At 40.3% G+C, this 15,000-nt stretch overlaps 1 protein-coding gene across 1 annotated transcript in view; it reads left to right on the forward strand.

The window, feature by feature from the left end:
- Positions 1-14,771, forward strand: part of KCNV1 (potassium voltage-gated channel modifier subfamily V member 1) — a 34,542-nt gene extending 19,771 nt beyond the window's left edge. The window contains exon 2 of the mRNA XM_089664345.1: positions 14,226-14,771. Within this exon, the coding sequence (XP_089520471.1) occupies positions 14,226-14,734 (509 nt within the window). The 3' untranslated portion in view covers positions 14,735-14,771. The remainder of the gene's footprint in view (positions 1-14,225) is intronic.
- Positions 14,772-15,000: the final 229 nt, after the last annotated feature.

A 15,000-nucleotide genomic window follows, 5' to 3' on the forward strand; every position in this document is an offset into this window, starting at 1 on the left:
CCAGTGTGCTGTCAGAAACATAACACAGCCATGATTAAACAGTTATCTACATAACATGTCTTGCTTCCACCAAAAGACAACAGCTGGATTTGAGGATAGAGGGTGGAACCATGCAAAAACTTTCTATTTACCCCATGGCCAACACTGTATCTAGAAACATTCGTTTATAGCACAGATACAACCTAATATTATATTGATCAATTTACCTAAAAATGCATACAGCTGTTTCAGGGTTAATTATTTTTTGTAATCTGTGGTGGTACATGAAAACAAAAACCTGTAAGTGAACAAAAAAGTGCATGTGAAGCACACACTGAAAAGTGCACTTAAGGGCATGCCTTTGTCCCCCCCCCCCCAAAGGGGTAGGACCTTACCATGGACCCCTGGGGCATAAGGTTCCTGACAGGGACAAGGTTCAACCATGGTCCACCAGGCCAAAAGGCCTGCAGGACCCCTCTCCTCATGGTCAGCCCAAGCCTACCAACGAGTATTGTGTGAAGGAAACTAATGATCACACATCCTCCCCCTAGAATCCAGGGTAGGCCCAAGGACCCACACCCTCCAAGTGAAAAAAGAAACAGAAGTTTTGTGCACAGAAGTGCACAAAAAGTGCAGGGTGACAAAACACGAAGAAAAAAAAATAAATTAAATAAGTGCCCATGCTAGTGCATAGGTTAGGCCTTGAGGTCTGGTAGCTAAAAAATTGCCATGGCCAAAAAGATTAGCCCAAAGAGGCCGAGTGCAGAAAAAAACATCAGCGCAGTTGACCCTGTCCCTGTTCACACTAGTGGAGTTCCCACAACCATGTGCTACTTAGAGCACCCTTGTAGAGACCAAGTCCTAGGGGGCACAGAGCAGTGGATTCTCTCCATTCCCAGGCCCATGGCTAGACAAGGTAGACCCATTCAAATCAGGAGGAACTGGGCCCATCCAGTCTTTCCAGGGGAATTACTCCTGTGCCTCACATCCCGTGGGTGCCCTGGTTTCTGTTCCATCCAGTACTAGCCTGCAGAGCCCCCTTCATACAAGCAAGGATACCATTTAGTCAGTCATTCCTACCAGAAGGCCAAAATGACGACGGAGTACCCCTGCTGGACACTGATAAGAACAGATACAATGCTTGATCTTAGCCAAAAGGTAGATAAGAGATGTTTCAGGCTTGTTTAGTCCTCAGCAGAACTGTTCATGGAAACAAACTAAATCTTTGAAGTAGGGATTGGGGGGGGGGCAAAAAAAAGTATAACCAGAGAGGTTATGGTGAGGTGGGCCAAAAGATAAATGTCCTCAGAGGAGGGCTTTCTGGTTGCTTTTGGCCTTCCTCAGGATAACCTGTCTGGATAACGTCTTCATTTTACCTTCTCCATTTTATATCTGAAAATGAAAAAACCCTTTATGAGTCTGTATATGGTTATTGTCATCACCTGTTTATTTGTTTGCATCTTTAAAACTCCACTAAAGAAAAGTTTACTTCCTGGTATAGTTTTAACTTTCCATTAAATGAAGGAATGCCATATTCCAAATTACATGCACATTATAGCTTCCGGAAAAAAAAAACTTCTCTTAACTTCAGCTCCTTGGCTTAAGATTCACACCTATTTTGCACAGGGAATTGATTCTTCTTTCCTTGTCAGTAAAACTAAAATTACACTTCTTATTAACTTTAAAAGCTTTGCTTTATATACGCAAGCACTGGTTGTATTTCTGATTATTATCTCAATGCAGCTGGGTTGCAGCATCATGGAGTGCAGAGCATAAAACAGCCTCTGTGCTATGCCAGGAAATATTTACATACATAAAATTTAGCTTTTAGAGACTAAAGGAGGAATTATGAGCTGAAAAATATTCAGTAGTAGTATGCAGTAATAATGGATATTTTTTCTAAAACTAAAAAAAAAATACTCCACACACTTCAACCATGCAATGTGAAAGTTTTGGAGACAAAGTTTGTTTTTTAATATTTTTAAACTTGCATGGACCTTATACAAATGCTAGTTTTTAGAAATAGGAGCAGTTATTTTTTTTACCCATTAATAGAACATTTATATAGTGCTTTACAAGCACTGACACACTCCCATACACATGCACAAACATACATAAATACATGCATAAATACATTTATACCATTATACTCACACATGTACATATGTGTTCTTTTCCATGCCAGATGTTTTAACAAAAGAACTTCACAAGAAAAATTAAAGATTCTGTCTGGGCTTACAGCAAGTGCTTGCTAAATTGCAGTTGATGTAGCCACAACCTCCTTTTAATTATAATCAGTCAGTACATACTGACTGCTAACTGTTGTAGCAGCAGAATTTTCTGTTGAGGAGACTGGTCTTTCACAATTTGGCTACACCCACAATTCACCACAGTGCACTATGGTTCCAAAGTCTTTAATTACTGGTTGGTTTAAGAGGACTATAATGACACTGTTTAGGTTTTAAAAGCATTGAATAATTTTTTTTTTATTTCATAATATTTTTATTATTTTTACAAATAAGCATTTAACACATGACGAAGAATTACCAGAGCACTACAGGATTCCTAAAGATTGGAAACAGTACAAGTTCTTTACTTTTCATTCCCGGATTTACTGCTTAGACTAAAATGTTTTAACAAGTCACCAACACATCACTTGCATCTTCAGTAAGATTAGCTCTTTATTCTAGCATATTACAAATCATTATCATTGCAAGGCCTCACTGGGTTCCTTTGTCAAGGTGCAAAAATATGAGTACATTCCATTTTGCCACTTCAAGCCCTCCTTGCTGAGATATTCCAGTACACAGTTGTGATTCTGTTATTACTGCTCTTGCTCATTCACTTGTGAGTAAATCTCAACTTGAACTATGGAGCTCTGTAAACAACAAGTTTTTTTCCAGTGGTGGTAAGCAAGGAGCTGTGTTCCAAAAGTTGAGGTTTCATATCTAATGTGAATGTGCTCCTGCTCCTGAATTTACATTATTAACTCTTGCTTGTACAGTAAGAATAGAGTTCTTTTTCTTATTTGAATGACTACATACAATGTTACTTATTTTTCTTTTTAAATAACGTTTTAGATAATGCACAGTAGAAATCTGTAATAGCTGTTTTTTTAATAACATATACAGTAACCCTAAAGTGGAACTAAAGTCTAAATAAAAAAAAATGCAATGAAGCAGGTTCTTTATTGAAGAAGAAGCATGCAATGTCTCTTCTGCAATAAAACAAATGTACCTGCCTGCTTGCAGTCTTCTTTAAAATGTACACTGAGCAAGTGAGGGAGTAATGTCATCCCTGCCAATTGAGATGATTGAAGAAAGATACCTGGAAGAAGCTGGGGATAAGATGCTGCAGCCTGTGAGGGACTTTGTGAGTGTCAGACCATTTCAGCAGAGATAAGTATTGTGGACTTTCATACCACTTTGAAGTATGGATGTACAAGTCCCGGTCGTTAGGTCACCATGGCAATGACAAAAAAGCTCTTTGATGCCCAGATTATTGAGAGCTATTGGGGAAGAGCTTCACCTCTCAGGCTCTACTCCCAAACATTGCGTCCTATGTCAACATTAGGTGCCAGGTATGAGCCCACTGGTAGCTGAAGACTCTGCCCCCTGCAACTGGCTGTCAGTCAGAGGAGAGAATGACCTAATGGGGAACTAGAACATCAGAGTCACCCATCAAGGTCCATCTACTGTCTAACAGAGTGTCATTCAGAGGAAAGATGGACCTATCAGGGAACTAGTATCTCAGCATCACCTATCCGGCTCTGGTTGTTGTCAAATAGAGAGAGGAAGATCTGATGGGAAGTTAGCATTTTACATTTTAGGCTCCACCCAGTTCCACAGTAACAACAATCAATTCCTGAGGCCAAACCAGTGGACCTGAAGGAAAACTGTGCCAGGAGAATGTAGCACTCCTGATCCATCGCAGTTGCTAGTCTCATTCCAGCATTCTGGTTTTGGCTGTGATACAATCTCCCTGTCTGTTCACCTGCAAGGTGATTGATGTGGCCAGTCTCTGGCGGAGACCAAACCTGATTTAAACCAGCCAAACCAGCAGTCTCATGCTTCTGATAGTGTGTATAATACGTGCTCAAGCTCCTTGTCTGTATGTCCTGCTCTGCTGTTTGGATTCCCCTGTTAATAACCTTGGATCAGATATCAACTATTATCTGAACTCTGCCTGCCTTTTGACTACAGTTTGGACCCTGACTACTCTGAACCTTGCCTGCCTTGTACCTGGACTGTCATTGAATCCCTCTGCCAACCGCAAGTACCTGTTTTCTGTATTCAGTTCGCATCTGCCCCAGCCTGGTAGTCAGGTACTGTAGCACTGTATATAAATCCTGGGGGCAACTTACGGGAAAGGGAGCTGTTATAGGTGAAGAACACAGAAGCCAGCTACAGCACCTTACCACCTGCGTTAAGGGTAAGAGTGACAAACTATCAGCATATACACAAACAAAACAACAACAAACCAAAAAAACTGTAGTATAGTAGTACATCTTTAAGGACAATACTGCATTTAAATAGAAAAAAAGAAAAGAAAATGAATTAAAAAAATGCATAAAAATTATATATTTTTTAAAATTATGAAAAAAAAACCAACTAAAAATATACCTAATTTTAATTATGAATACAAACACTTCCCCATCTCTACTTTATTATTATTATCATTTTTTAACTAAAATGAATCTTTATCAAGTTCATAATATAAAAAAAGCAATATTTACTTTCAAACTGGAGTTGTCCCCTGCAATACTTCTTCTGTGCCACAACATGTCCTCCGTTTTCTGGGCTAAATAATGCCCTATGTCACTATACCTGGAATTCTGATGGCTCTGAATTCAGGGCATCTTCCACCAGCGTCCTAGCTTCATTCAATGATGCAACAGAATAATGCAAAGAGCTACACTGACATCATCACTTCAGCGCTGCTCTCTGCATCATCATAGACTGCTTATCTAGCAGAAAACCCTTAGAGAGAAGACCAGCCTTAAGACGTCAGAAGTGTATAAAAAACTAAATATAACATATAGGCTGGGTGCCTTCAGGGAACAGGGGTCTATTGGCAGTAAGGGGGCTGAACCCAAATTTGAGTTTTAGGATCAAAGTTACAAAGTTATTTATTTTTACTTAGAAGGCAGTGGCTCAGAAATTTTGTTGTTGGTGTGAGGCTGCTTGATAGTATCTTGTGCCTCAGCTTTTCACTAGAAGCAAAGGTCTTTGATTTTGTAACTGCAGTTTCCATTTTCAAAAAACAGGATAATAAATTCTGCTACTGTCTGAACTTTTTTCTCCTCTATTAGCTGAATCTTAATAGGGCCGCATGAGATAATTTTAGTTTTCTTTTTTTTTTTTTCATGGTAAGCAGCAAGCATTCTTATAAGCTTTTCTCTTTTGCCTTAATCAGCAAGCTTTTCAAACCATCTGTATGTTTACCCTTTGGTGCGTTATCTTCTGCATATCTAAGTATGTAGATTTTTCTCTCAGTTGTTTAATGTAAAGCTTTGGATTTGTTATGGCTGGCAGTTTGTATAATATATTTTTATAAGTTGAATAATAACAGACAAAATACAGGACAGTAGTGCTCTTCCTATAGGTGAAACAATCAGTTTTATAAATAGCAATAGCTTCATCAGCTACCTATCATAATATACACTATGTTGCCAAAAGTATTGGGACACCCCTCAAAATCATTAGATTCAGGTGTTCTAATCACCTCCATGGCCACAGATGTATAAAATCAAGCACCTAGGCATGCAGACTGCTTCTACAAACATTTGTGAAAGAATGGGTTGCACTCAGGAGATCAGAGAATTCAAGTGTGGTACCGTGATAGGTTGCCACCTGTGCAGTAAGTCCATCCATGAAATGTCCTTGCTACTAAATATTCCACAGTCAACTGTTAGTGGTATTATAACAAAGTGCTAGCAACTGGGAACAAAAGCAACTCAATGTGATGGGCCATGTAAAATGACAGAATGGGGTCAGAGGTCACCAACTGTTTGCAAAGTTAATAGCTAAAGACCTCCAAACTTTGTGTGGCCTTAAGATTAGCAAAGCAACAGTGTGCAGAGAGCTTCATGGAATGGGTTTTCTATGGCTGAGCAGCTGCATACAAGCCTTACATCACCAAGTGCAATGCAAAGCGTCGGATGCAGTAGTGTAAAGCACGCCACCACTGGACTCTAGAGCAGTGGTAACGTGTTCTCTGGAATGAAAAATCACACTTCCCTGTCTGGCAGTCCAATAAATGTGTCTGGGTTTGGCGGTTGCCAGGAAAATAGTACTTCCCTGTCTGCATTGTGCCAAGTGTAAAGTTTGGTGGAGCGGGGATTATGTTGTGGGGTTGGTTTTCAGGGTTGGGCTTGGCCCCTTAGTTCCAGTGAAAGGAACTCTTAAGGTATTAACATACCAATGTTCATGACCATAACAATTTCATGCTCACAACTCTGTGGGAACAGTTTGGGGATGACCCCTTCCTGCTCAAACATGACTGCGCACGAATGCACAAAGCAAGGTTCACAAAGACATGGATGAGCGAGTTTGGGGTGGAGGAACTTGATTGGCCTCCACAGAGTCCTGACCTCAACCCCATAGAACACCTTTGGGATGAATTGGAGTAGAGATTGTGAGGCAAGCCTTCTCGTCTGATATTTTTGCTTGACCTCACAAATGCACTTCTAGAAGGATGGTCAAACATTCCCATAGACACACTTCTAAACCTTGTGGACAGCCTTCCCAGAAGAGTTGAAGCTGTTATAGCTGCAAAGGGTGGGCCAACTCAATTTTGAACCTTATGGACTAAAACTGGGATGCCATTAAAGTTCATGTGCATGTAAAGGCAGGCACCCCAATACTTTTGGCAATATAGTATATCTCGCTCTGATCTGAGCACCGTCAAGTAAAGTCTGGTTAAGTAAAGTCTGGTTACTCTGAGTAACTGTAATACTGTGCTGTTATTCTCTTGGCCACTACTGAGAGAATAATGTGATGTCCAATGCTGAACTCCTTTGGAATAGGCTAGTTTCCTGTCTGCTTGTGGTTTCAGTGCGTTCCCATAGACACACTTCTAAACCTTGTGGACAGCCTTCCCAGAAGAGTTGAAGCTGTTATAGCTGCAAAAGGTGGGCCAGCTCAATGTTGAACCCTATGGACTAAGACTGGGATGCCATTAAAGTTCATGTGCATGTAAAGGCAGGCGTCCCAATACTTTCAGCAATCTAGTGTATCTCTCTGATCTGAGCACCGTCAAGTAAAGTCTGGTTACTCTGAGTAACTGTAATACTGTGCTGTTATTCTCTTGGCCACTACTGATAGAATAATGTGAAGGCCAATGCTGAACTCCTTTGGAAGAGGCTAGTTTCCTGTCTGCTTGTGGTTTCAATGCCTTCTGACCTGGAATGATCACTAAGAATTATTGGTCTGCATTCCTGTTGCAGTGATATCTCAAAATTTTGGATTTTTCTCAATTGCAGCCCAGGTGACAGTGGTTGCTTGGACAAAGAAAGTGTGGATCCATCTGTAGCGCTACTCCTGTAAGAGCCGCAAGAATTCTGTTCAGGTTTTCCACACAAGATTTGTCCCGCTGCCAAGCACATAGGCTCATTCACATTTCTTCAATGACCAGTCTAGAGGAGCTGTTTTTGTTGTTTTTAATTTTAGAGAACTTGGATAGGGTTGAGGGAATTAAGTGGGATACTCCAAAAACAAAAACTATGTACAGTGGATGACTTAGGTATTCTTTCGGATAAGCTATAAATGGACAAGGCTCTTCAGGAAACCAGTTGGTGTCCCCTTTAGCTAGATTTGCAGCTGCCTCCCTAGTACCAGAGGGATTTTAGCAGCATTAAGTCTCTAAGATTCTTTCAGGGGTGTCTGCACTCAAAAGGCCCAAGGACAGATGGTTGCCTTTCTCTATGTTACCAGACTGAATCTTCAGTAGACAGCCCCTCAATCAGCTCTAGCAGAACCCCAGTCTCAACATTCAGGCCCTCAGATAGCCCATCTGGGGCCTATGGCAGCAGATGCAGCAGCATTGCCTGGGAGGGCAGCACACCCTCTCCAGGCTGGAACAGTCCTATGCGGGAAAGACCCAGAACTCAGTGCTCACTGAATATATACAGTTACCCAGCATACCATCAGAGCCTCTCTCTCTGGGATTGGACAGGGCTGTATTAATATTCATGATGCCATCTGCATAGCTCCACACCTATTATTCAGAAGCTTCCCAAGCTTTCTGGATGAAGAGGGAGCTATCAGACAGGTAGGAGCTGAACCTACTGAGCAGACCTTACTAGCAGAACACAGCAACACTGATTACAGTATGCAAGGTATGCTTTAACCTAACAACCATTACAGCCACACTGTCTACAGTGACAACTAAATTTACCTATCAAAATAAAAACTTAATTGATCTAAAAAAAAATAATCAGCCTTTGAAGCCAATCAAAAAGTTCAGCAGTATGCACAAATGCACAATGCATTTTTGTTTTGATTGAATGGTTAGCAGATTTCTTTGACTAGAGTAGGAAAGTATTAGAATCTCCCTTAGGTTTTTATTGCTATCTGTGTTCCTGCTGGGGAGAGTGTCTCTCTTTATTTGTTACGTGGAAAGATGATGATAAACCAGAACAGGAGGAGAGCGGTAAATCTTCCAGTGGAAAATCTGTTCCAGTGACAACTGTCTAAAAGGGGATCTTAAATCACTGTGGAGAAATATCTGGTTGCTTCCCATTATGTCTCTGGGACAGGAAGTGAAGGCAAATCTCCTCAGTGGGACAAGGGTTTTAAATGATGTATGCTTGTAGGCAGGAGCAGTCCCAGTCCTCCACTGTAGGTGGAGCTCAGCTGGAGCAGTTCTTGCATCTGGAGAGGAAGTAGAGAGAAACTTGGTTTCGCTATGGCTTCTTTGGTCCCCTGAGGTAGGGCTCCCGTTGGCTATGCTGCCTACAAAGCACCCTGGTGCCCATCTTGTGTCAGTGGTGCCTTTTTAAGCACCTGCTCCCAGGATTTCTAGAAAGTGGGTAGGATAGGGACAGTGTACAGGTCTGTCAGGAATAGTGAACGGTAATAAGGGATTGTTCCAATCAAGAAGCGACCTGATAGAGACACGCCATCCTTTTTCGGAATCCTCCCCTTTGGGCTTAGACTGGCCAAGACATCAGTCTAAGCTCAAAGGGGAGAGACAGATGCTGTTTGTGCATCAGAACCTGTTCCCAGCTAAAGGTCCGCACAGAAATGTGAGTGTTCCCAGTTGGGTTTCCCCCACTGGGTTGTCTTTGTCTTTTGGGCTGTTCCTTCAATACAAGTTTTGTTTATTTCAAACAGTGTGTTTACTGCTGTTGCACCATGCTGCACCCACCCACATGCTTTTCAGAAAAAAATTGCTGTAGATACTGGTTTCCACCAAAATTGTACTTGCATGTGTATGACTGTGGGGCATTAAGCATACACTTCCCCTGAGTGTAGTGACTGATTTGAATAGTTCAATGTTCTCTGTGAAGCAACACAAGAAAGATTGTCAGCACTACATAAGCAAAATACCATATCTACATACAGTACTTCATCTAGAATTAATATAATACAGCATTCCAGTATAAAGACCTTAAGTATATTCGAGTAAGACTAAAGGAAGATTAACAAAAAGCAATTTTTTAAAAATCAGAATATGAATTTTATTATCTCACACACATATTTTTATGATGATCCAGCTCTTTAAATAATGACAATTGAAATCACATTTAAAATTCAACAACAGTAAATATAGCCTTTGGTACATAATAAATTTCATACACCCATAACTCATTTCTTATAGCCCTAAACATAAATAATTAAAATACATTCATTTCTTTTTGACTGCTGCTCAAGAGATTGTGAAACATTAATATATGAAAAAAATAATTATTATTAAATACATTTGTTCATCCTTTAACCTTCCCTGTTATTGCGACGCTGATGCCACAGGCAGCCAGTTATTAAAATTCTCATCAGCCTCCCATAGGATCAGGTCCGTGGCAGAACACAGTCAAAAGGAAATACATATGTATTAATATTCAACAGAGCATGGAATGAAAATGCAAAGTATTTGAAGTAAGAGCCTTACAGGTTATGGTTTTTTAGTTCACCCAGCAAGAAAACAAGGTTGTATTATGAAACCCAATGGGATTATATATATATATATATATATATATATATAGTGCTCAGCATACATGAGCACACCTCTTTTGAACTTGGATTACAAAATCTTCAGTTTTACTCAAATTAATTGATGCAAAAATGAATACACCCCACAACAAAAACTAATACATCTAGTATTTTCTATGACCCCCATGATTTGTAAGTCTTCTAGGCATGGAATGAACAAGTTGGCGACAAATTGCGACATTTATATTTTTCCATTCTTCAAGAACGACCTCTTTTAGAGCCTGGATGCTGGATGGAGAGTGATGCTCAACTTGTCTCTTCAGAATTCCCCATAGGTGTTCGACTGGGTTCAGATCAGGAGACATACTTGTCCACTGAATCACCTGTTCTTCTTTAGAAATGCAGCAGTGACCTTAGATGTGTGTTTTGGATCATTGTCAGGTTGGAAAAGTGCATGACGACCGAGAGCACGGAGTGATAATAGTATCTTCTCTTTCAATATAGAGCAGTGAACTTTTGCAGTGAACTTGCATGGAGATTTTCTTCAACCCTTCTCATCAGAAGACGGTCCTGTCAAGGTGTTAACTTCCATGGACAGCCTGGACATATCTGTGGAATGGTTGCAGTTCCATCTTTGTTAAATTTTTATATCACTTTTGCTACAGTATTCTGACCAATAAGTAAAGCTTTGCTGATCTTCTTGTAGCCTTCACGTTTCTTGTGTATAGAAAGTATTTTCTTTCGCAGGCCTTTCTCTTCCATGTTGTGCCATTGCTGACAGCATGAAATGGGAAGGGGCTTGCTTTGCTAGGTAACACCCTTTTATAATCAACTGTCTGCTGGACACCTGTTTAATGAATAATTAGACTCACCTGTAGTTAACCGTTTATTAGGATTTGTCATCTAAAATTTAGCTTTGCTCATAAGACTTTCATTGGGCTGTATTCATTTTTGCAACATAGTTTTGAATTAATTTGTTAGGTAAAATACTTTTTTGTATGTGCAAATTAACAAATCTTGTTTGCAATCAATTTGTGGGTGTATTTTGTAGTATAGTGTCCCATAGAAAAGTTTGATTCTGATAGGAAAGTAAAGGTTTTCTGACAAATCTGTTGGGGTGTACTTATTTATGCTGAGCACTGTATATATATTATATGTCTATAGAGTTAATATTTTCCAAATCACTGCAAGTCAAACTGTTGCTACAGTGAAGGGAAAGCCAGCCCTGTGGCTAGGTACAGATGCATAAGCGTAAGTCCTGCATAACAGGGTTTGAAAGGCCAGGGATGGTTAACAACAGGGAAAGACGTGGAGTGATAAGTTAGAAACTTACACTGATTTGAGCTGCAATTGGTGTCAGAAGAGTATAAGAGGTGGAGTAAGAAGGTTTGAGAGACCACCTAGTGTTCACCTAGTGTTCACCTAGTGCCAGATGAGCATTCCCAACCTTCTGCAATTAGTTATATTGTTTTTTTCAGATTGAGAACTAGTGTAGTGACTACTGATAAGATATTATTTGTATCTACTGATTTGTCACTGCAGGTAGGGGAGGTCTTAGTGCCACTGAAGGACCAGAGTTATTTTAGATAGGGCTGACATTATGTGTATGGTGTCCCTTCATTATGGTTTAAGTTGGATTCAAAATTACATCTGTGATGGTTTAGCAGATCGTCTGAGATCTTTGTTGGGGGGTATTTGGCGCTATACAGCTTCTTCACAGAAACTCTCCTGGCCAATAGATTCTCTTAAATGGTAGAACTGTTGATCATTGAGGCCAACAACTGACTGTCTTCCCTTTGGAATGAATAGGGTGATCTACTCTGCATGTCTCCCTAGGACAGAAGAGTTTTCATTGAGAAGCTGTACGGCACCTGGCAGACTCACTGCAAAGCTGCCCATGGATCATGGACAGATGAGATCAGACTTCAAGAGCTTGCTGGAAGAGGAGAAATCTGCAGTTTATGGATATTATTTAAGGTGACATTAAGGGGTTTATTTACTAAAGCTGGTTCACTCAGAATCTCGTGCACTTCTGCATAGAAACCAATCAGCTTACAGGTTTTATTGCTAAAGCTTAATTGAACAAACTGAGGTTAGAAGCTAATTGGCTACTGTTCATAGGTACACAAGATTCTGAGAGAACCAGCTTTAGTAAATGAATCCCTAAGTGCACTGTTCAGAATTACATTAGGGATTAAGCAAGCTCAGAGTTTTAGTGATGAGGATTATTTATATGGTAAATTAAGTTTTAAATTTAGGAGGTTAAACAGGCTAGGTGTTAGGATGACAAGTATTACCGAGAGGGAGTAACTTGGAGGGCATCAGTAAATTTTAGATTCATTATTAGTGTTGAAAGTGTCACAGCCAGATTTCCAGTGTTGATGGTATCCTTTCAACATACAATGGTGGCTTGTTTCCACATTGAAGCACTGCAAACCTAGCTTAAGATATCACCATGAATATTCATATTTACCTATATTAGAATTGACTTCAGCTAAGTGATAAATAAAGTAATAGTTCCAGCCAACTAGGTTGATGTCATTGTATTCAGGCTGTCAGAACCCAGTAAAGCTGAAAACAGCAAAGTTAAAAGTCGATTTTTACATAGAGTTTGACAGCTGCTATCTAGGAATTACCAGAGAGCTGTGGCATGAGCAGGATTTCAATAAAGAGCTTGCAAACAACCTTTATGTACAGTTACTATTAGATGGGATAGCAAGAGCAACATCATGGGTGACTTCAAGCTCCTTTAAGGCAGGGACTGACATGAAAGGCTAAAGGCATAGTTCACTTTTACCAACAAAATGCCTATACAGGTATGAGATGTCTGTAAATAAAAACAACCTGTGCAGCTTTGACCAAAGTTGAATAATGCTCTTGCTATAAGTGCAGGCCATTACATACCATTACATACCTCATAAATCCTGACTGGAAACCTTTCAAAGGTTGCCTTGTTGGTGGGCCATTTGCTAAGACACTCCCAGCTGTTACTGTTCACCTCCACCATCACAGGAGTGAGCTCTCAAACACTGAGCTCGGAGCAGCACATGTGGGGGAGTTTAAGGGCTGATGTACACTGCAGTTGATAAACTGACATTTAGGAGCTGTTCAGCGTTTTTTTCAGCAGCCCCTGAACTCTCCCAAATGTTTTCCTATGTCCATGTACACATAGTCGTTTACAGTCGTTTTCCAAGCAGTTGAGTTTACAGTCGTTTTTTTTAACGCACCAAACTTGCATTCAGGAGTAGATTTTACTGGCGTTTCAACGCCAAATGCTTGTAAGCACGTGTAAACGCTTGTAAATGTGGTTAACTTTGTTTGCGATTAGAAGCTTTTTTGAACTGTTTCATGTCCAAATGCTGTCCAGAGCCTTTTTGCATCATCAGAAATGCATGCAAAGAGTTTTCCATGTATTCCAATGGACCTAGTACACCAGCGCAGTCAGTTCCAGGTTTCGCGTGATGGAAAAAATGGTAGAATGTGCCGCATTATGCTCATGATGGGATCTATAGTGAATACAACCAGAAAAGACAGGTCATCTCAACACATACTGCTCTCTCTGCTTCTGCTCTCTCAAAATGTCTGAAATAGTTAATGTTTTACTATTTTTCAGTGCGTTCTGGGCATTTGGGAAGGTTATAAAGGCACATAAACGTTCATAAACGCGGTATGCAAACGTGGCTAACCACGTAGGTTTTTTTAACCTACGTTTTCCAGCAGTCAGTTTCCATCGTTCAGAAGAGTTTTCCAAACACCCCGTGTACATGAGCCCTAAATCAGAGAAAAAGATCACTCTTGTGATGAGGTGAGCAGTAACAGCTGAAAATCTCTTAGCAACATCCACGCAACAAGACAGGATGGGGGGTGCAATCTCTGGGCGTTTCTCAGTCAGTCTTCATGAGATATGTAAACATCCTACACCTATAGCCAGGGCATTATTCAACTCTGGTCAAAGTTGCAAAGTTTGTTTTTATCTGCAGACACCCTTCCTCTGCATAGGCAGTTGTGTCTTTAAGTGTCCTCTGTAAAGTACATAATGGTAGAATATACATGAATCAATATGTGCCAAATAACTTTTTTGCTATTCTTTTGCAGGTTTGAAGTCTTTAGGATTGACAATCGCCCAGTGCTATGAAGAAGTAGGTCTGTTACTTCTCTTCTTGTCAGTGGGTATCTCCATATTCTCAGCCCTGGAATATGCTGTTGAGTACAACGTCCCTGACACAACCTTTACCAGTGTACCAAGTGCCTGGTGGTGGGCGACAACCTCAATGACAACTGTTGGTTATGGCGATATTAGGCCGGACACCACATTTGGTAAAATAGTTGCCTTCCTGTGCATCTTGTCGGGGATTTTAGTCTTAGCATTGCCCATTGCCATTATAAATGACCGCTTTGCTGCCTGTTACTTTACATTAAAGATGAAGGAAGCTGCACTCAGACAGAGGGAGGCATTGAAGAAACTCATGAAAAACATAAGTACGGAGTCAGACATAAATGTGAACCTGCGAGACATTTATGCCAAAAGTGTCATGGAGATGTTACGACTAAAAACCAGAGAGCGTGCAAGTACCAGAAGCAGTGGTGGAGATGATTTTTGGTAATTCATGATTTTTTTTATATATTAAATGTATCATTTTCTTTCTGTTTCTTTATTTGCAGGTAGTGTGAGTTGTCCAGACATGCTTATAGAATTGCTCACGTTTTATGTTTTGGAAAGCCCTGTCTTTTCTCTTTGATATTTACTTATAATTGCACTGGAAACTGAAATCATTCTTCTTGCCCTCCTGAGGATTTACCCCCCTTCCTGACCAGGCCATTTTTTGCGTTACGGTGCTGTGTTACTTTCAATGACAATTGCGCGGTCATG

This window comes from Staurois parvus, unplaced genomic scaffold (genome assembly GCF_062004578.1).
Source record: "Staurois parvus isolate SC_StPar_1 unplaced genomic scaffold, SC_StPar_1.0 ptg000047l, whole genome shotgun sequence".
NCBI lineage: Eukaryota > Metazoa > Chordata > Amphibia > Anura > Ranidae > Staurois > Staurois parvus.